The 22,725-nt window shown below is 39.9% G+C and overlaps 2 protein-coding genes across 6 annotated transcripts in view; both read left to right on the top strand.

Moving 5' to 3' along the window:
• Window positions 1-8,992: 8,992 nt before the first annotated feature.
• On the top strand, window positions 8,993-12,480 carry wdr89 (WD repeat domain 89). The gene is made up of 2 exons (XM_056394341.1): window positions 8,993-9,216; window positions 9,850-12,480. Exon 2 carries the CDS (start codon window positions 9,878-9,880, stop codon window positions 11,012-11,014), a length of 1,137 nt encoding a protein of 378 aa, XP_056250316.1. The 5' UTR covers window positions 8,993-9,216; window positions 9,850-9,877; the 3' UTR covers window positions 11,015-12,480.
• A 2,039-nt stretch (window positions 12,481-14,519) lies between these two features.
• ppp2r5eb (protein phosphatase 2, regulatory subunit B', epsilon isoform b) overlaps window positions 14,520-22,725 on the top strand; it is a 48,434-nt gene continuing 40,228 nt past the window's right edge. Inside the window, exon 1 of one of the 5 annotated variants that reach the window (XM_056394336.1) lies at window positions 14,520-14,902. Coding sequence is in view for 3 of the 5 variants with exons in the window: in XM_056394333.1 (XP_056250308.1) it covers window positions 18,671-18,708 (38 nt within the window). In the remaining 2 variants the exon portion in view is untranslated. Of the gene's footprint in view, window positions 15,099-18,563; window positions 18,709-22,725 lie in introns of those variants that run through there. The other 4 variants (XM_056394334.1, XM_056394337.1, XM_056394335.1 and 1 more) reach the window with 4 other exon arrangements.

Genomic DNA, 22,725 nt, shown 5'->3' with positions numbered 1-22,725 from the left:
ACAGTGCAGGGAATTCACAAAATGTTATTTTTACCAGATCAGAAGTGTAAAGTAGCTTCTTAAAAACATGACAGACAAATGGTGGGCATCATCCATTAATCAGCTGATTTGGTTTGCAGTTGATCTTTGTGTAAAAGTGTCAGAAAATAATGAAAAATTGTCATTTAGTTTGAAACCCAAAGCAAGAAGCTGCAACCAGAGAAAGTTTAGAGTCTGATCGATGATCAATATCAACAGCTCAGGTTTGTGTGTTCAAACTTTGTCTGGTTCTTTGTCTGAAAGCTTCTTAATATTAATATTTGATCCTTCCTCTCTTTTGTCTCACCTCTCAAAGCAATATAAGATCCCTGTGATTTTATAATTCCTTATTCTAATGTAGAAAGGTTCCTCTTTGTCCTTGCACCCCCCCCCCCCCCCCCCCCCCGTGGATCGGACGTCCTAGTGTTTGAAGTTAGTTTGTCTCCTCTTAAACTACAAGAGACAGATTACAGGAATGGAGTCTTTTTCTGAGGTGTTTGATCGCACATGTACAGAGTTTTCTTAAAGGGCTCCTCCCACTCTGTCTCCGTCTTTCCTCAGACAACGTGTCGTCTGATCTCTGCTCATAGACTCATTGCTTTTCCTGCGAGCTGACATGAAAAAAGCAATGACAAGGCACATATTAAATGATCCAGAAGGAAGGAATGAAGCTTCACTTTGTTTGGGAAATGTACAGAGAGGTTTTTAATATTTTAAGGATGATGGAAATCTGTCGGCTCGGCTCAGCTTGTTCTTTTTTCAACACTGTAAAACTTTCACCTGCTGGCGTCAGGAGGGAGGAGGTAGCGGAGATAAGACTGCTCATGGATCGTGAGGTCAGGATGATGAAGGGAGCAAGATGATGCAGCTCAGGCAAAAAAAATATATAGTTAAAAATCTAGTTTTGTAAACCATGACAGTATTAGAGTGAGGTGGAATTATTTTTGAAAAAAACAGCCATAATTTCAAAATAAAGTTCTAATGTTTCAAGGATAAAGTTTCTCAAAATGCACAGAAAAGAGTTGTAATGTTTAGAGACTGGTGTAATATTTTTAATTTTAATTACAAACTGTCAGCTTTTACATGTCATAAAAACATAATGACTTTTTAGGGAATTACAATTACAAATTCCTTCTGGAAATTTTTTTTTTTTTTATTCCTATAAAACAATAAAAATATTGTAGCACACTCAATTGTAGTAGCTGCTTAAATCAGCTGGAGCATCGTCACAATGAGCAGAAAGTAAAAGATTGAGCAAAACTTGATGCTTTAACTACAAATGAGCTGATGATAGATTTACTGATAATTATCTCCACTCCTGTGATTTAGCTGCCAATAAGAACACAAATGATTCAGGTCACACTTGTCATATGTGTGATTCAAAGACTTCCTGACCTCGACAAACACGTGCCCCAAAACCCTTCATGGTGAATGTGAGCAGGGGTTTGTGTATTGACAGCTGTTAGACAGGAAAAACATCTCATCAGCGTTCACGTGGACTTTGCCTTTAGCTCTCTCCCTCTCCTCCTGTCGTCCTCCCACGCTGCAGCTGAGTCGCACTAATGAGTAAACCCTCTTCAGACCACTGTTATTCCACTTTAACCTTCAGTGTGGATTTACTGGGTGATGCCTGTAGGACCGGACCAATCTGAACTTTTACTGGAGCGTGTTTTTTTTTCTGTGCCTGCTTTACTCTTCAGAAGTGACCAAGTTCCTTTCTGGTTCTATACGTAGATGACATTGGCATCAAAATGCTGCTGCTGCTGCAGGACAAAAAAACATCTGTAAATTGTGACCTGTTAAGAAATTAGTTTTCAAACAGATCCCCATGTGTTCATTAAATCCAACAGTGACGTCCTGTTGGAGTTGAAAGGATCGTGAAATGTTATGAAACTGACCCTGACCACTGCAGTGATGCGTTTTCCAACACAGCAGCAGCACAGTGTTGTCTGTGTGAATCCTTCAGTCAGTTTCATGGCAGCTTCTCATCCTAAATCTGAAAAGTAGTTCCACGTCCACACACATAATGAGCGCTCAGTGATCAGTTATGAAACCCTGCAGCCCCAGCGAAAGTGTCCTGTTTCAGTTCAAAACTTTTAAAAAGAAATTACAGTCTCATCTCATCACTGTAACTAATCACCCAGAGATTTGGGAAACACAGTGTCCAGCAAAACAGTCTGTCCTGGGGGCGACACTCGTTAAGTTTTTCCAAATAAACATTTTGAAAAACTCACGTCTGTGACTGTGCAAATAAGAACACACAGCCCTCTGGATTAGCAACTCACTGAAGTTGGGAAAAATCTGAATTTTCCTTTTTAGGATTTGAGCATTAAGGTTCATTCTTGACTCTGGAGACAGAAAACATCTTTAACCAACGTTCACTCACTAACTCTCCGAGCTGCAGGTGAAAGCCCCAGAAAATATCTAGTGAGTGGACTTTGTGTTAAGACTTTTTTTTTTCATAGCATTAAGAAAGAAGAATATCCTGCACATCATCCAAAACCTAATTTGTTTGAAAAAAAAAAAAGTTGAGTCTAAATTCCAGATGAGTCCAGCTGTTATTCCATCTGACATAAAAAAAAAAAAGGAAAAGTAAACTTTAGCAGTTGACAGTATTGATCACTGAGCGTCTGTGAGTGTTGACCTTCACCTGAAACACGAGTGATGTTTCCACTGTTTTCACTTGTCTGTCTCAAACGTTTCACTGTCCAGCTGCACTGAGTCTGTTCTGAGTCTCTCTCCTGGAGGTAACAATGACTGAACATCTGGACAGAGGCCTGATGTTTGGTTCACACAGGGAGAGGAGCCTGCTTCATATTAATCCCTGTGTTTTATCCACTGCAGCAGTTGTGGGCGAAGTGCCTTGCTCCAGGGCAAATTGAGGACAGTTGTTTTTATTTTTTTTTTCCCCAGCTAGTGCAGCGTTCAGGTGCTGCTGCCCCCTGCTGGTGGCATCTCACCTCTGAACTGAGGACCAATACAGTCAAGAGAAAAACAAACTTTTCACGTGTCTTAATTTGCCTCGTTGAGGGCAGCAGGTTCAGCAGGAAGCCATGTGGCATAACCTGATTTATGTTGTTGTTGTTGTTGTTGTTGTTGTATACGGTACTGTCCTAATATGAATGCACTGTTCCCAGAATGCACTGCCCCCCACCCCCCACCCCCCACCCCCTCCACTCTTCCCAAGCCAGACAGAAAGGGTGAAGTTGATCCTAAATGTTGATCTGAGGTCAGATTTGGTCATTGCCCTCTAGGGAAATTGAACTAAAATAACACCAGAGTTTAGAGAAAATGTCAGTTTTTTTATTCAGAATTTTAAGATTGTAAAAGTTTACCTGCAGTCACATAAATTTGGTTAGTGGCAGGTAAAGTACCATCATATTATTTTACTTTTTTGAAAACTTTACTTAAAGTAGCTAAAAGATCAGAAGAATTCTAGCTTGTGGCAAAAGGATGAAATAAGACAAGTTTATTTGCATAGCACCTTTAAACAATAATACAAAGTACTTTCTATAAAACATAAAGGGAACGAAGGAACTAATGATAATCTGTTGATTATTTTCTCAATTAACAGATTTGTTGTTTGGTCTATAAAATGTCAAAAATGGGGGAAAAAATGTCCATTACAGTTTCTCAGTTATCATTGTTTTGTCTGATCAACAGTTTAAAACCCAAATATACTTAAATTGCAGTGATATAAAAGAGAGAAAATTGAAAATCCTAACATTGGAGGAGGAGGAACTGCAAATATTAAGCTCAAAAAATGCCACAAATTTCACTCAATACAACTCTACACGCTACAAATCCAGAATTTACAAAACTTAAACCAACTTTATAAACCGAAACGTCTACCCAACTTGCTCACATGTTGTCGGACTCTAAATAAAACCGAGTCAACACAGATGGGCCATCTTCACCTGGGAGTGTGTCCGGCTCGTTTTCACATCCTGTGGCCTTGCCTCGTGCACGAACATATTTCTGTTTGTTGTAGTGTTTCTGACCGAATGTGTTTTCCTCTCTGTATCAGTGAAACCGGAAGTTTGTTCCCGTTGTCTTTTGTTTTTGTTTGATCGACAAAACACACATCCTCTGTTGATCCTGTGGTGGGATCAGGTTTGTTGAAACAGTCCAATAAGTATCAGGAGGCTGGTTTAAAAATCTAAATGTTAAATCGAGGTTTTTTTTTGGAGCCAAAACCATGTTCATGTCTTGTGATATTTTTGACACAAAACATAATTATTTACCTCCAGCTGAATCTGTCGGGACAACGTTGTGACATGTGAAGTAAGTCAGTGATGAGGCAGGAGAAGCTGTGAGCGTTCAAACACGTGTTATTTGTGGTATTTTTATCCTCACAGGCCGATGTTTCCTGCACATGGAGGAACAATCGAGGAAATTAGATTTATAAATGAGATTAAACCAAACATCCTGAGTGAGATGATGATGACTGTGTTTCTGTTGTGAGGACTGTCAGAGTTAAAGAGGACCGTTTCCACAAGACCCCCACCACTCATGTTCACCAGTGTGTAACCAGTGTGTGTGTGTGTTTGTGTGTTTGTGTGTGTGAACTGAAGAAAATCTGTTTTTCTGGATTATTGGAAGAGTATATTTCATCTGTGGTAATCTAGTCAGAGCAGGGCTGGACCCAGGTGTTTTAGGGGCTTTAATAAGGATCTGAATTTGTTTGTTTAACTTTACCAAAAGTATTTAAATATAAATTATTACAATTAATTAACCTTACGATAAATTCCCTGATTGTCAGTGTTATATTATATAATCCAACATGTTGTAGTTTGATAAATTCAGGATTTCAATACTGGGATTATAATCCAAATTTTATGTTTTAATCAGGTTTTAATGGGTAGAACAATTCTTTTTTTTTTTTTTTTAATTTTTTGTATATTTAATTTTTGTCAAAATCAGGTCTTTAAATCTGTTACAGTCCTTAATTGTATTTGTTACAATTTCATATTTCTTATTTGGTCTATTTTCATAAATTAGGATTAGGATACCAAATTTGGTAGAAAACATCAAAATTTGTTATAATCCAAATTGTTCTTTCATAGAATGCAAAAGAATTATATTTATCATAAATATCATTTGCTATAATCCCATTATTTGTTATATGATAGATTCCCAAAATTTGTTATAATCTTGTTTTGTTTTGTTTTATGATTGTTAGGATCTCAAAACCTATTACAGCAACCTTGAACTATGTTTTTATAATATCTACTTTTGTTAAATCAGTTACAGAAAACTTGAATTTCTTTTTACCACCCCTTATTCTCAAATGTCTTCTGAGCTTGTGAACAAAATCAGGGAGTTTATTAGTAAATGCTTAAATTGTAATGTTTAAAAAGAACTGCTGACATTTTCAGCTCCTCTGCGCCCCCTGGTGGCCGAGGGTCCGGCTCTGCTCTCTGCTGAGCAACATGGACGTCTTTGTGTCGTTTGAGGCATTTTCTTTCTTCTTTAAATACTGGATCTCAGAGAAACGACTTTTTATATATAAGATTCTTTCTGACCTTGACCAAATATACAGTGGTTGAACTGTGTAGCTGTAGCTCTGTTAGCCTGACTCTGCTTCACGCTTCCCTTTAGTGCCTTTATTGTTGTTCAGGAAGATTTTTATCTTTCATGTGAAACCTCTGGTCCTGACATTTCTTGTTTCTTCACTTTGTCCTCTCGTGTTGCCTTTTGCACTTTGTAGCTGCATAACTGTCTCCCTGCGAGGAGGGAAAATGGAAATAAGTGACTAAAATTTTAAAAAAATATTATAAAAAATTAAGTTTTATACTGTAAATTCAAACCAGATTATCGTTTCCCACACTGTTGCTCGTTTAGAACTGCCGTCACTCGAATAAGCAAGAGGGGAGTCACTGTAGATTAGACTTAAGTCATTTTTATATTAATGTTAATTGAAATCGAAGTATTTGATTTTAACGTTTGGACATATTTGCATTCACTGACTGTTTGCATGTAAATGAGTTTTGTCTGTTCATCTCAAACCAAATAAATCCTTTGATGATTCACCTCTTTGGTTTGGGAAGAAAAATGTTCATGTTTTAAAGGGTTTAAATCCAAACTGGACACAAATCCATCTCAGAAAAACAAGTTCTTGGTTAATTAATAATTGATTAATAGTTTTAGAGAGTTTCATCTGCATCACTCTGAGTAATCGTTTTGTCGGGGACCTTTAACTTTGGAATTAAACCCCTCATGTTCCCCTGTTTTCATCTTTAAAGCCAGTTTCAGTTCAGTCGTGTCCTGATCTGACTGATGTGAGCATTAGAGGACCTTTTATGCAGTTTCACAATATTTTTTTATATCCGCAGATTTTATTGTTGGATTTGATCTCTAATTCAAAATGAGGCTCTGTTTCTGTCTGATTGTTCGTGTGAAATTAACTGCAATAAAAATGATGATGAAATAATGTGCCTGCTGCTCTTTGGTTAATTTTACTCCATTAAAACATATAGTAGGTAATATAGATCTGAAGATAACTTTTGCATAATGGACACAGTCACATGGTGCAGTTATTTTTTCCCCCATACACAATCACAAACACCCTGAAATCAGTCCTTTTATTATCACAATAGACCTTTTTTGCAGCAGACATTTTGGCGTGTCATATTACAGGAAAAGAACAGGTGTAATTGATAACATCAATATCAGGTGAGCCAGTTCCAGGGTCCTCATATTACACATTCTGGCTCACTGGTATGACTTTACTGGGACGATTGGTGGAACTTAGCCATTGTTGACAAAATTTGTGTCACCTGTGCTTTTCCTGCCATGACAAGTCAAAGTGACTGCTGTGGAAAAGATGTTAGACCCAGGACGTAACTACAGGAACTTTTTGGATAATTCATTTTTAATTATTTCTTTATTAACGGCTTTAGCCTTGAACTAAAAGATGTCTCTGAGCTTGGTGGCTACGATGTCCGACAGTTTTTAAGTTTTTGGGGTCATTAGCTACGGCTCATTATCATTTCACATACGCCCTGCCTTTTTGCCCATTTTTGGATTAGCCGGGAGTTAGGCGTTGTCAGGCACCGCCAAGATGGCAACTGCTGTTGCCATCTTGGCACTCTGACTGACTTTCCTTTAAGGCATGATGGGAGAACTAACAGACCTTAAACCATCTGTGACCAAACTGCAGCTGCATCAACCAGACAAACTGTAAAATGATTTCAGACGTAAGAGAAACAGCCTGGAGCATATTATATGACCCTTTTTTAATCAAGTGTTCATGTTATTTTGTCTTCCCCCTGCAGGGGGAGGCTATTTACAGTCTCTGGGCGACATTATAAAATCTGTGGTAGCTCTTCTAACGTGTGACGGAGCACATGTGAGCAGTTTTTTCTTATTTGAATAAGACCATGAGGGTTTTTAATGACGTCGTCTCTTCAGCGTTTCTCCTGCTGCAGGGCTGCGCTCTGTCCACAGATGGTGATGTGGTGATGTGGTGTGTCACAGGACGACCAGTTTTCCACTTTGCTCTGCCAGAGCTGCCCGGCTGCAGCAGCAGAGGAGGAGACAGACTCCAGCTGCTGGCCTGAACATTAAAGACATTTCTCTTTGTTTTTTCTTCTTCTGCCGAGTGGCGTGTCAACACAAGTGAAAGAGCACAAAACTGTGGGTGAACCTCTGTCTGTGGATGTTTTATGGGAAATGACTAAGGGACACAACCTGGACTAAAGAAGTACTGAACCAAAGACACCTGCTGCAACTGAGGCTCTGAACCTCTGCCTTGAACTTTCAACTTTTGCAGGTTTGCAGGATATCTCAGCAACTTTACTCACCAAGGAAGAGCAACACAGACTTTAGATGTCCCTAAATGTCTCACATGCAGGAGTTAGGACAGGGTGCAAATGACATCACAGAATCGGAGGATTTACTAAAACCAAAACTGAGTCATATCTCGACAGCACAAAGTCAGACTTTGTGGCTTCAGTGTCATCTTAAAATGACATGGTTCAGTGTCTGTTTGTTTGTGTCCAGTCTGCAGGCTTTTCCTCTTCTTGCTTCAGTGGCCATGAAGGACTGAGGTTTTATTTCATTTGTTTCTGTGTGACTGAACTGTGCCACTTCAGATTTGGGTCAGCTGGGAAGCTTCAATCCAAACAGCTTTAAATCCTCATTCATCCAGAGAGCTGCTGCCTCTGCTGCCTCTGCTGCTGCTGCCGCCTGCTGGCTGACCGAGGGCTCACAACTGAACTAAACTGAAAGATTTGTACAGATTTGTATGTATCACTAATCTTTGTATCTGTCCACAGCCTCTCTGACGTTTTTTTTTAAAGTTTTTAACCAGCTTCGAAGTTTCGCCATGAAGGCATCAGTTTCTTTTATTCTAAAGGACTTCCTGCATTTCCTGTACAAAACAGATTCTGTAGAATAAAAGCTTGATTTATTGATGAAGTTTATAGAGGAATGATTTCATTCATCTAATTTAAGCGGAGAATTTTAGTGTTCCAGAGGTTTTTCATCCTGACAGAAATGGAATATTTGCACCATAAATAGGGTATCTTTTTAGAATATATTGTAAAGTCACATTTAGATATATAAAAGTGTTTTAAAGAATTTGAGTTTCCCTAAAGGCAGAATAAAAAAAATTAAAAAAAACAATTCCAATCCTGTGTTATTTCTTCAGGTATCTCTTATATACCAAATATGTCTACAGGATCTTTTTTAAGTATTTCATTGTGAAGTATTTTACCAACATTTTTATCAATACTTGAACTAGACAAGATTCTGGTATGAATCAAGGTGACAATATCAGGTTGATATTTTTGATAAGGCATGTCTGACCATCTTTATTAACAAAAACAAAATAAAGCAAAATAATATCTTGTGATTGGACCCGGCAAAAACAATAATTAAATCAATAAATTGAAAAACAACCTGAAAATGTGTCATCAGCAACACCGGAACCATCAAATGAGGGAGAGTTCCAAGCCGGCTGTAGATAGTGTAACACAGAGAGTGTCCCCCATGCGTGTTTTGAGTAAAAGTGGTGTAGTTACATTATCGGTGTATTATAGCAGGTGTTTATTCAACGTTAATGTTAATATTGGACATAATATCGTCGTTGTGTTTTGCGATATTTTGTCCAAAATGGAGACAGACGTGTCCAGATAGTCAAAGGAAAAGTTAACGGTCGTTTTTCCTTCATTTGTGGAAATTTCTGGAAAGTAGGTAGGTTGAAAATAACAACACACGAGACACTGATAACAACACATAACAGACAAGCATCATGACTGATTAAAACTGTGATCGTGACCCGATTTCTTCTCGGGTGTTTCAGAGTTGAAGAAGACGAAGCCAAACTCCATATAAAATGTTGTAGATTTTGTTGTATCTTCGCTTTACGGCAAACGTAAACGTCACACTGAATACGACATTTAACTCTTTTATTTTGTTATGCTGCTGTGCGCATTTCGGCATAAGTCTAATCCACCAAACGACGCGTTATTGTAAAATGGTCTCAAATAGCAACGTACATTGGTGGAAGAGGACGACGTGAATAACTAGCTAGTTTTTATCACTGATAAACAACTGTTACTTGAATAATCACTGCTTCCTGTGTTGATTATATCCCGAATGTCACAATATATCACAGTACCACAAACATCAAGAGCTACACCTTCATGTAGATTTAACTATGGCCAAAAACCGAGGATACATTAAAGAGTCAGAATTTTGAATTGACCTTTGCCATAAAAGATGAGGTGACATTTAGATTTTTTATTTTTGTTTCTCCTATGTTGGACATCGTTATTTATATGGTATGTGTATAAAAGTAAAGTGTTTTTGTTTCTTCCTCTTCAGTGTGATTGCTTCCCTGAGCTGAACTGTCATGGAGTGTTTGGACGAGAAGCTCAAAGGTCTGTCCATCGCTCGGCGGTCTCGTCCTGAGGAACCCACCTACCTGCTGCACGTCGCCCTGCAGCCGACCAGCCTGCTGGCAGTGTCCTGCTCCAACTTCACCATCCACCTGCACAACAAGGACACTCTGAACCTGGTGGGAGAGTATCAGGGCCACAGCGGGCCTCTTTGTGGGGTTACATTTGCCCACAGCTCCCCTGACCTCCTCTACTCTGGTTCGGCTGATGGGACGGTCCGGGGCTGGGATGTCCGCCGGCCCGGGACAGAGTCGGTTCAGATGTTTAAAAGTGACCCGTCGCACAGCTACTGCAGCTTTGACCTCAGCTGCAGCGACACGCTCCTGTGTGCAGGCACTGAGCAGGTAAACGACGAGGACAGCTTTCTGGTTTTCTGGGACGTAAGAAAACCAGGTGGTGGACTTCTAGGGGTGTACTCTGAGTCACACAGTGATGACATCACACAGGTGTGCTTCCACCCTCGAGACAAAGACCGCCTGGCGTCTGGCTCCACAGACGGCCTTGTTAATGTGTTTGACCTGAGCCGGGGAGCGGAGGAGGAGGCGCTGCTTGCCACCTGTAACAGCGACTCCTCCGCTGGCTCAGTCTGCTGGTCCGGAGCAGACTACACCCAGCTTCTGTGCCTCAGCCACGACGAGGGGTTACACCTGTGGGACCTGGGCCAGCTGGACACAGACGAGCCTCTCACCATCTTCAGCACCTCCGACGCTCGCAGCCTGACTCCGCTGGCTGACGGAGGAGGCGTGGATTACCTGGTGGGAGGGAGGTGGCTGGAAGAGGCCCAGAAGCTGCTGGTGGTCGGAGGGAAGAACAGCGGGGATCTCCACCTGATGGAGTGTGATGACAAGGGGCTCCGTCTGCTCAGGAACTTGGAGGGCGGCCACTCCTCCACGGTGCGCTGCTTCCTGTGGGACGCAACGGGGGAGGCGCTGGTCACAGGGGGAGAAGACGCTCAGCTGTTGCTGTGGAAACCAGGAGGGGAGGAGCTCACAACGGGTAAAAGGGAGTCCATGAAGAGCCAATCAGCTTTGAGACTCAAATCCAGACCACATAAAAAACATGGCTACCAGAGGCAGAAGAAGGCAACGTAACAAAGACCTAAGTGGACTGAAGGAACATTTAAACTCCAAACAGTTCCACACAGACATAATTCACTAAACACAATCCTGAATCTGAAAATCATGTTACAGTTTGAAGCAGGTCTTGGATGTGACCTCTGTCCAGGATCACAGATATCTACAGTGATATAGATACTTTTTTATTGTTACAAACAGCTGTCCAGTCATGTAATGGAGAGAAATTTGTCTCATTAACAGGCTTAATCCCATGCATGTTTAAACTCAGGACAGTTTTTGATAGTAAATAAATACGCTCCTGCCCTCCTACGTGGTTATAGTACTTATATCATGATTGACTGACTGCTACCACTCTCCAACATCAAACTGGTAGTGTCCCACTATAACTACTGGTATTGCGTTGCTGTTTGACTGGCACATGCCAGTTAAGATGGTGTTGTCACTGGTGTTTTGTGCTGAAATGATGAGTACATTAATTTGGCATTTGACAGAAATTTAATCAGCAAATATTTTGATACTTGATTAATCCTTCACCTTTTTAATTTTACAAAAATGCCAAAAAATTCTAAAGTTTCAGCTTCTCCAAAGTGAGAATTTTCTGCTTATCTGTTTTTTATCAGAGTAAACTGAATATTAATTTGGTTCTGGACTGTTGTTCAGATGACACAAGAAAACATTTGGTCTCTTTGGTCTCTGGAGAAATGGGACGGACACAATATTTTGCTATTTATTAGACTACATGATAAGTTAATTAATTGAGAACGTCATTTACAGAATATGGAATGATTTGCAGCCCTCACCATCACACTGGTATACTGCTGTTGTGGTAACTGTCAGCCTAATATATGGTCCACTGACATGTTCCACTTCCTACATTAACATATAATTAAAATGACATTTTGCCCTGTGGCATAGAGTTTGTATCAAGAAAGTATTACACGCTGTTTATTTGTAATATGAAACTGGAAGGGGGTATTTCTGAGGTTTTCATTCTTAAATTAAAATTTGAACAAGTTTGCGAAATTTCCCATTAATATTATTATTATTATTATTATTATTATTATATCATTTTGTGTCAGTAATATTTCTCCTTTAAAGCTGCAGTGATTCATTCGTCCACCGGAGCCGCCCAGTACAGCGGGATCACGCTGAGAGAGCAGGTATCGCTCTCAAATGGCAAAGAGTGGAAGAATGTGTGTGTGTGTGTGTGACTCAGGTGAAATCATGCAGTGATTCAGGTAGTTGAAGCAAACTCCCATTCACATTACAGACATTCAGGACTCTCAGAAATGTTTTGTGTTGACTCAGTGATCTTTATTCACAACAAGTTCACGGCTTTTTATAGTGACTGAAAAATAACACACACTGTTGCATGGTGATGAGACAGGCGGAGTCGCTGCATTAAACAAAGCAGCTCATTGAGGAGTTTCCTTTATTTGTTTTCACATTAAAAAAAAAATCAAATTTTCATAAAAAAAAAATTATACATGCACACAAAGACACTTTACTCTTTTAAGTACATATACTCAGATATACATGAATACACAGGCAGACTCCAGTCAAGATAATCAGAATTACACTGACAGGAAAAATATTATCTACAAAATAGATAAATAAAAAAAATATATCAGCAGTAGAAGTAATGCAGGCTACTATGTTAAACTATTTCTTACATGTTTAGACATCAGTACCAAATCCAGGTATTTTTTTATTATTAATATTGGCCATAAATCCAGATGTCCACCTGAAATGACAGCTGTCAAAATCCACTGTGCACTTATAAAAACTCAAAAACATTGACTGAGTGACCCGCTGAGGCATAAACTATATAAAACCACAGTTCAGTAGTTTCAATTAATTACATGACACCAAGCTGCAGTGAACAGAGCTGTGATTTTGCACCTGGTTCTGTGATATTTTGCAGGTGAAACATTTCTGCAGTGCTGATATTTGTGAAAAAATGCAAGTATTTTCTTTTGGAAGAGAGTCACACCTCCAGCAACACACCCACACTGACATCCTCTGTGTGCATATTATCAAGAATACAGTTGTACATTATGTAAAATATTATTGGAAGTTATGACTGGCACATTATGTTTTTTTAATGAAAAAACAGCATTCAAATAGATATTGGATTATAAAATTTTGGAGATCCACAGGTCACAATCACATACTGATAATACCTCGCTCTCAGTGCAGAAATGACAGGCTGTCTGTGATGTGGAGGAGTCGAAGATACTCCTACACAAACCATCATAAACCTGGATAATATTAGAATCATACAGGTATATAAACAGCCAGATTATGTTCCATATTATATCCTGAATAAGATTAAAAGCCTGATGATATGTATATAGAATGTAAAGATTATAAAAGATGATATTGATGACATGACACACACAGTTGACTTAAGTTGAAAAAGTTCAATTTTATATAATAGAATTACTGTAATTAAATTAATCTAAAAATATTTTAATGATGCTGTATTGGGACATGTGCCAGGTGTTTATTTATTATTGGATTCTATCATACATTAAAGCTGATATTCTGTCAGTCAGCATACAGTAAAGACTTGACTGCCCTTCCAGCTTTGTGAAGCAGCTTTCTCTTTTTTGTCAGCCACATAAACAAGATTTTTGACTAGAGTAAATATGAGAAACACCCTCCCATAGTGGTTTTTACCATGTAATGACAAATAAATTATGCAAATAAATTTGTTATGAAAGTACAAACGGGACTCTTTTTTTACTAAGTAGGGAGTTTTTTATTTTTCCTTGTAATATTTGGTATAACATAGCTTCATAAAGTCCATGGAGGTCTCATCTGACACTGGAATAAGTTTACCATAACTTTATAGACAAGGTGCTACATGTGGCTGTTTTTGCTGGGCTGATTTCCGGTGGAGGGAGGGAACATGTTGCCCCCTTCACGCTCCTAAATGTACGCCCATGGAGGTGCTCTAGCGTTGGCTATATTCATAGTAGACCTATATGTTATAGTTATGTAACTCCCCTCCTGCAAACATATCTGTCTGTAATCTTAGAGCTTGCACAGAAACCCACTCTTCGTTCATACGGCGCTGCTTAGGCTCTGAGGCCGGTAGTATCTGCGGTTAAACCGACCGTCCAAGTGCCGGTAAAGAGTGCTGAAGCGCAGGGCTGGGCCTCGGACAGGTTTAGCCTCATTCCAGCACGCTGTGTGGTAAAGACTCTCCTGACACACACACACACACACACACACACACACACACACACACACACACACACACACACACACACACACACACACACACACACACACACACACACACACACACAGTGCACTCTGCTTTCTGCCCCGATCTCTTTCCTTGTCCCTTCTCCTCCACCTAACCGACGAATTCAGAGCCTCGTTTCCCTCCGCGGTGATTGACAACCGCCGCTGTCCAATCACAACGGCTGACATCGACACCAGCGGCCAATCGGCGTCGTACGTCGACCTGAACCCCGCCAAGCAAGCTACGCTGCGTCTCTGTTATGTGTGCCATGGTCTCAGCCCAGCAGTGTTGACAATAGGGTGAAAAGAAACAGCCCCGAATCATAAACGAGCTGAGGAAAACACCAAAATCCAGGGGTTTGGGGAAGACAAGCAGTTGAATCAATAACAGGAATGTAATTGCGTTAACCTAATCGTTTTATATAGCCGTATTTTGTTATTAATGGAAGTTTGAGGATTATTCCGTTGGAAGGAAAAAGGTACTCGTGGGTTTGGCTGTTTCAGGCCAAGATTTTCCTGCTGCTCCGCCGCTGCTTGGGAAAGGCTGTTTGCACCGAGCTGGAGGTAGCCTAACAGTTAGCCCGCTAGATTTCCAAACATAGGATAACTCCTCGTCGCCGTCTCCGTTGCGAACCGCAGAGGATCAAGGTAAAGTACTACGATTGGAGAGCTAACAGCCACTCGGTCGGCTGCAGCTTGTCGGGCTCGGGTCGGGACTCGGGACGGTGTGTGTTTCCCAGCCCAGTCGGTCTGTCAGTCTGTGAGCGCTAGCTAACGGTAGCAGCATTAGCACTGCCCCTGTATTTACATCTGGGATGATGGGTGATCGCCCAAGTCCGCCCAGGTAACGTTATCTTATTAGCACACATGCAAATTTAGATTTGATCTATTCACTGTGTTTATATCAGCTTCTTATGTTTCCTTTGCACAGAATGCGAGCTGGTGGCGGCTAATAAGCTAAGGCTACATGTTCAACTTGAGCTAACCCGCGATAGCCGTAGCACTGACGTTAGCTAGCTACCTAAAATGTCGTTTTCTGAAATAAAGCTGGGCGGCTTTAATAAAAGGCTGCATTGTCTCCATGATAACCATATTTAAGTGTTTTGTGGACTCTGAGGAGACAACTAGTTAACGGTTTATAAGTTACATTCAGTCGCTTTGTAACGGTTAATCGGGATGCTAACGTTGCTAGCTAGCTAACGTAAGTGGGGGTTATCGCGCTGTCAAGTTTTGAATATTCTGCTGCTGCCAGGCCCAACATGGCCAAGCTAACGCCAGCTCCCCTAAACGGCTTGATTTTTTTTTTTTTAACCATATGCAGCTGATGGCCGTCTTTGCTGCCCGAGCCGATAACAGTAAATATGTAACATCAAATTGCATTGTAAAGGGATATAATCTTTATTGTGCTATTTGGGTTAGGTGGTGGCTTAGTGGCTGATCTTTCCAGGCAGAGCTGATGTCAGGACGGTCACGGGCAGGTTTGCTTAAAAGTAAATGGTGATGTTTAATCCTCATGGGTTGAAAAAGCCTTTGTGAACATGGCCTGAGACAAGTTTAGCTTTCCTGTCAAGTGAAGCCAACTGTCAAATGTGTGGTGATAATCCGATATGAACTTTGACTGGCTGTGCACTAAGATACTGTGTCTGACAAACTCCTACCTCATGCCACAGGACTGTAATGTTTTTTTTTATGTGTAGGCCACCATTGTGTCAACATCTTTGGAAGTGTGTATACCACCATCATCGCCACTAATGACACTGTAGTGACATGGATGATGAGAGGTAGAAACAGTGATGAGTGAGAGGTGGATACAGAAAGATAAAGCTAAGGGCTGATGGTATGTACAAGACTGAATTGACTTCCGTCAGCTCAGACTTTTACTTTTATTTTCACCTAGCCTTTGCCCTGTCAGGCATGTGGGAATGAGAGCAGCGTGCCAGAAGCCAGGTGTGGCATTGTGGATTTCATATGATGGTATTTGTGAAGGTGTACTACCAATTTTGATTCTGTCTAGCTGGCTCATCTTCAAGGTTTCTGAATGTCACACCAGTTTGAGGGCAGGTCCAGCCCAAGTTGAGATAGCTCAACTTCCAAAGTCTCCTGTGTTTATGATGAGGCTGGTGTAGTAACTGCCTCCTCCTTATCACTTCTGTATAGCTGTGTGTGTGTGTGTGTGTGTGTGTGTGTGTGTGTGTGTGTGTGTGTGTGTGTTTGAAAGTTGCTGAGTTCATTTGTTCTTGACTGAACAGCGTAATTATCCCATGAATGAATCACACCAATTAGACATGCTGTCAGATTGCAGCATTCAGTCAAAAATGAAATGGGATTCATACTGATATAATTAGTGGTGTGACCTCTTATCCATTAATCAGTAAATCTAGGAGATTGATATGTTAAAAAAATCTGTCCTTTGTTATGTATAAATAATTTCTTGCTGTGATAGGTTTGGTTCTGGCTCCTGGAGGAAGTAATGGCAGCAAAGTTGAAGCAGTTTTTGGCATTAACTTACAAAATGATTTAAGGACATTTTAGGACTTTTAGTTTCTTATGTCTAGGTTTGTAGCCTCCCTCAGTAAATGCAAACCACAGGATGTGAATACAGATTTTTAGTAATATATATAGTATATATATATTAATATAGATATATATTGATTTGTACACTTAATACAACTGGAACGAAACTGGAACTGGGAATTACCCTGCAACAACTTAAAATGGCAATTAAGTTGTCATCTCAGTAATTTTTTAAGCAAAATGCCATTAATTCTCTGCTTCCAGCTTTTCAAATTTGAATATTTATTGTTTTTTAGTCTTGTAATTGCAAAAAAATATTACAAATATAAACGTAATAGTTTTGGACAGTTGTTGGACATAAGTTATAGTGGTGTAGAAAGCTGTGATCACCTTTTTCAAATATCAATACCTTTTTATAATATTATAACCAAACAATTAATTGCTTGATTGGAAAAAAATCTATTTTATTATTATTATTATTATTATTATTATTATTATTATTGTTATTGTACAGATAGTGACCACACCTGCACAGGTACACTGGTACAATTTATTGCAAATGTAATACAGCTGCTCTGCCATAAATTCTACCTTTACAAAGTTAATAATGTCCGTTTTTTGGTGACATTTCTCTGAATATGTAAATATAAACATATGTTTATTACTGAGGTCATTGTTGTACTGGATTACATTTAACTCGGAAGTATTTCTTGTTTATGTCTTCCCCATTTTAAATTCTTGGTAAATAATATAATAGAATTAACATAGATTTATTAGAATTTATGGCAGAACAGTTGTATTGGATTGCATTAGCTTGTGCAAAATTGACTCATTCCAATATCTCAAATGTGATATCATTATTATTATTATTATTATTATTATTATTATTTATTTATTTGCTTTTTTTCTGTTTGTAGTTTTACTATTGGCTGGACAAAAGACATTTAAAAACGTCACAGAGGGCCACCATTTTTTACTATCTACCAACATTTTATATACGTGTTTATACAATGTTTTATTGATGAATGAAGAAAATAATCTGTTGATTAAGTGACTACAAACATGTTTAGTGGCAACCCCAGTAATGTCAAGATTTAGGTATAATGTTCTCCTTGTTTTTAGGTATTGAGTCCTGCAAATATCCCGTGTCAGCTGTAGATATAATATTCATCATGACATAAGACTAAATATCAGCAGAGATGCCTTGTGCTGTGTCTTAAATATTGGTTTTAAAAGCTGCATTCATGGTTCAGTGTGATGCAATTCTCTGAACCGATTTCATTGTTTTAACTGAGTGAAATCAGGAGTGAATCCCCCTCTAGCTGTTTGTCTGTAATATTCAAATCATGCCTGAGTTTAGAACAAATATTCCTACCTAGAGTTGAGTCATTACTATAGCTATGTTTGATTGTTGCATATCTCAGGGGTTTTAACTTTTGACCACAGGCGAGATCCCTGAGATTTCCTACTGCCAGCCTCCTTTTTATCTCCTGCGTCTGTGTTCTTGTTCATGTTTGTGTGCAGTTTGTTCCCTCTATTCAGCTCCTTTTGCTCTGCCCTGCCGCTGCCTATGTGTTGACTTCCTGTTGAACGGCAGCTCCCTCCCTTGCTCCCTTTTCCTCCCTCCCTCCTCTTCCTCCCTTTCTGTTGCTGTCTCTGTTGCTCGCTGAGCCCCCTCCTCTCTCCTTCCTCCTTGTTCTTTAATCCCACCCTCCCCGAGCCTGTTTGGATGTCATCTGGTCTCTTATGTAAGAGGCATGGGCGGGGAATGGCTTTGGTGCTTGGGTGCCGTACGCCTGACCACCCGCCGTAGTCTTGCTCTCCCGCGTGTGTTGTGGCTGCACTTGAGTGTTTTCACCATTAGCCGGCAAGTCAGGGAGAGGGATAGAAAGTGAGGGACTGATGGTTGTACATGGGGATTCCAGTGCCCCTTTGCACAGGTAAGTGAAGTAACTCTGTTGAAATGCGTAGAAAATTTTCGGAAGCCAACAGGTTGTAGTTTGTCCGTTTTTGTAAAATATTTTTCGTTTCCATTAGAGATGTAGCAGGCAGAAACTGAGTCGGTTACTGAGTGTGTTCCTTGCTGCGAGATGTACACCTTCACAGATGCTTGATAAATGCAGCACTGAATGAAGTAGACTCGCTGTCTGAAGTCATCCTGGCAGAAGCTGAAAGTTGCATTAGGACTTAGTATGTATGTGAGAACTGTATTTAAAACGCCGCTTCCTTAAGTAAAAGCCAAATCAATTATTAATCTGCTGATAATTCCCCAGTTAAATCGATAAATGGCTTTGTGTGTTCAAAGTGATGCTCTTTAAATGTCTTGTTGTCTGACCAACAGTTTAAGATCCGAAGATGCTCATTTTACTTTTATATGTGACAAAGATGAGCATCAGATTCTCATAGTAGAGAAGTTGAAACCTCAAAAAGATTAAAAAAGATTATTTGATTATCCAAATAGTTGCTGCTTAGAGATATAATTCATTTTCTAATGATATAAAACAAAGAAAACCAACTAATAGGTTTAGCTCTCTATCACACACTCTCTGTCCTCAGACAGTTTAGGAAAAAAGCTCCTCCCCAAAAATCCCTTTTGCCTCTGAGTGAAACTTCTTTGGACATTTGATGGCAGCTGTTGCGCCAAATCAGCATCACAACTCCTGTAATTGTGGATTTAACTGATTACAGGAATAAAACCTGATCGCCATAAAGGTGTCAAAGAGTGTGTACGTCAGAGCTGCTCTGCTTTAAGGCTTTAACCAGAGTTAATCTCAGAGTGAAGGTGATTTTCAGAGGCCTTGGCCCGCTTTGCGTCTGGTCTCTGAGGTTCAGCAGCAGCACACAGGACAGGTGTTGAGGCGTCAATTTGCAGTTTGTTGTTGTTGTACACTGAGGTTTGCGTTAAGGCTGAGATGCTGCTGGGACTCACTTTGTATGACATTTGAATAGTCCTGTGTCAAAGTTTGAAAGGCAAAACTAGCAACTAGGGCATGAAATCAAATTTTTTTTGCACGTACTGTTTAGTCTCCATGCTGCTTGGTATTCAGCCACAGTTTTATTTTTACCGCCCAACGCAGCAGGACTTTCAGATTACTGGCGAGTAACCTGCCAAACTGGCTGCTGGAGAATTTAAACTCAGCAGCCACAGATAAGACAGATCAGTGCTCAGCTGGAGGTGTTTTCCCACCATGGTGACGATGCTGATGCCCAACAGAAGGCGTTTTACACAGATGGATCATTAACAGCTGTGTGGTTCTGAAGGATAAGACAATGAGCAGTGTTGACAGATGATTCTGTTGCCATGTAATTGCTATTGTCATATGGGACTCTGCATCTGTAGGGCATAGTTAGACTATACCCAAAGATCCAGTTAAAAGTAAATTTACATGAGTGATGAGTGCACATGCCGCCTGTTGCAATTGCTCCAACTTGTTTTCATATTTTTCCAACTTCTTAGCTTTTTTTTTTTTTTTATATATATATATATATACTTATTTTAAGCTGCACCTCCTCTAAACAGGCTAGCAGAGAGAGTTCTCGTCTGTCCAGCTATGTTATTGTGCAGCAACTCCACAGTCGCATTGTTTGCACCTGATCATGTTGATACTGGATGGCATGGTGAATAGAATTACCAGTGACCAGAATAACAGACATCCCTGCAGAAATCAGAAGAGGGACAAGATGGAGAAGTACCTCCCTTCTATCATCATTGCTAATGTGAGATCGCTGGACATTAAGATGGATGAGTTAGTGGCCCTAGTGAGGAATCAAGGGACTCCCATGAGTGTAGTGTTGTGTGTTTCACAGACATGGTTACAGGAAGATACTACAGATCCCATCTGTACCGTTGACGGCTTTCAGATGGTTCTCACAGACAGAAATAAATCTGAGAAGGGAAAGAAATTCATTACAGTCATAACTTTCTGCAGCCCAGACATCGAACTGTTAGCTGTCGGGCTTTGTACATACACCCATATTCAAGGAGTTCTCACTCTCCATCTTGGTTGTTGTTTATATCCACCCCTCCGTTAACCAGACAATGTGTGTGATATCCACCCTGTTACCACTAAACTCCGGACTCTGCGCCTCAGTCTTTTCTTCATGGTCTCCGGGGACTGCAGCTGGACCAGACTCTTCCCACTTTCACTCAGTTTTTGGACTGCACTACCAGAGGAAACTGGACCCTGGACGTGCTGTATGCTAATGTTGAAGAGGCCTGGAGATTCGACCTTGCTCATTTGCTTTGTACATTTTTCTATTCACCTACTGTGTATTTACTATTATTATTACTATTTATAGTCGTATTTACGTATTTACTTCCTCTTTCCTAACGGTGTGCTGTGCAACTTTAACAAAGCACTTTCCCTGTGGGGAGCATTTAAGTTTTTCTGATTCTTTCACTGTCACATCTGACAGAAAATAAAATATCTTTGGGTTTTTAATCCATTGGTTGAATAAAACAAACTGAAAACTTGCGTCATCAAACCAAATTGACATGTTTTTCTTAACGAGGGGAAATTATGACATTGAAGTTTAGGGTTAGTTTAGGAACTCTTCTTATTAATCACAGTTGTCAGTCTTGATTATTATATTCCTCCAATTAGTCATATTCGAATCGACACCCTGACAGTCTCTAACCACATACGGGCATGCTGCTTCTCCGGAGCCATGAATCACGTTTAAATTGCAGTATAGTGTATATGATGATGGATGATCAGCTGTGTAGACACAGATAGCTTGTAAACGGCTTTCACTGTCCATATCCTCAGGCAGCACAATGATGTTTGTGGGTGTGTGTTTGTAAAGAAAGCTGAGTGTGTCCCGCTGTCTCTCTTCTCCTCGTCTGTCCTCTCTGCAATGTACATGGCCTGGTGGACATACTGTATGACTGCCTGCTTGACTTTGATGCAGCCAGTGCACAGTACGGCCCGCAGCGTCTCATTCACGTTTTATTACGTAACGATTTTTGCTGGACCTCTAACTCTCTCTAACTCATTTCCTCTGATGTCTTCATGTCGTCCAGCTGAGTTAGTGTGGACTGGATTTGTCCTCTCTTGGCATCACTGTCTCCAGTTCTTGTTGCCTTAGTCATGTGCAAGTCTAGACACGTAATTTTCAAAGTTAATGGCACATGATTAGAAAATAAATAGATTGACATGGAAATTACTCAAGTGTGAAATAAGCATGACTTCACAGATTAATTCCATTATGAGTGGGGTTTGATTGATTTTGAAGGTTGATAATGACACCAGTTTTTTTTTTTACTTGTGTCAGTGTAGCTTTAGGGAAGGCAGAGTCGATCTGCCCGTCCAACGCTTTCATTTAAAGTGAATTATTTAAACAACCGCTGGGTGGACGGTCATGAAATCTGGCTCAGATATTAATGACAACACCCCTCATCCCCCCACTGGGTGAATCTTATTACTTGGTGATCACTGACTTTTTATCTTGTGCCAACTTTATATTTCCAATAGTGCGGTTTATAAAGGCAAACTAGCAGACAATCCGCACACTTTATTTGATGGCAAAACGGCCAACATGACAAAGGACAAGACGATCTGTTCGCCTCATGGTCATGAATAACAATCAAAAATCAATAGTCTCAAAAAACTGAGGAATCACAGTAAAATAAAATAAAAAGTCTTAAAATCAGAACTGTACGCTTACTACCATGCTAGTGTTACTGTATTAAACAAGTATAAAAGTGAAACTCACTGCTTGTTTATTACATATTTGTTTAGTGGGGCAGGTTCTTCGCCTACAAACGGCTCCATATTCACACACAGAGAGAAGATTGATTATCTCAATGACTACAAAAAAGTGGCTGGTAGCTGGTTGATAAAAGACAGGTTAACATCAAGCCAAACTTTACATTCTTTGTTCTACTAGTGGTAAGCATCTGACATTAGGATTTGAATGTAAAAAAAAAATTGCTTCAGTTTTGTCTGTAGATTGTG

Source organism: Seriola aureovittata, chromosome 13 (genome assembly GCF_021018895.1).
Source record: "Seriola aureovittata isolate HTS-2021-v1 ecotype China chromosome 13, ASM2101889v1, whole genome shotgun sequence".
Taxonomy (NCBI): Eukaryota; Metazoa; Chordata; class Actinopteri; order Carangiformes; family Carangidae; genus Seriola; species Seriola aureovittata.
The sequence above is the reverse complement of the archived record's forward strand: the minus strand, read 5'-3'. Positions and strand labels throughout refer to the sequence as shown.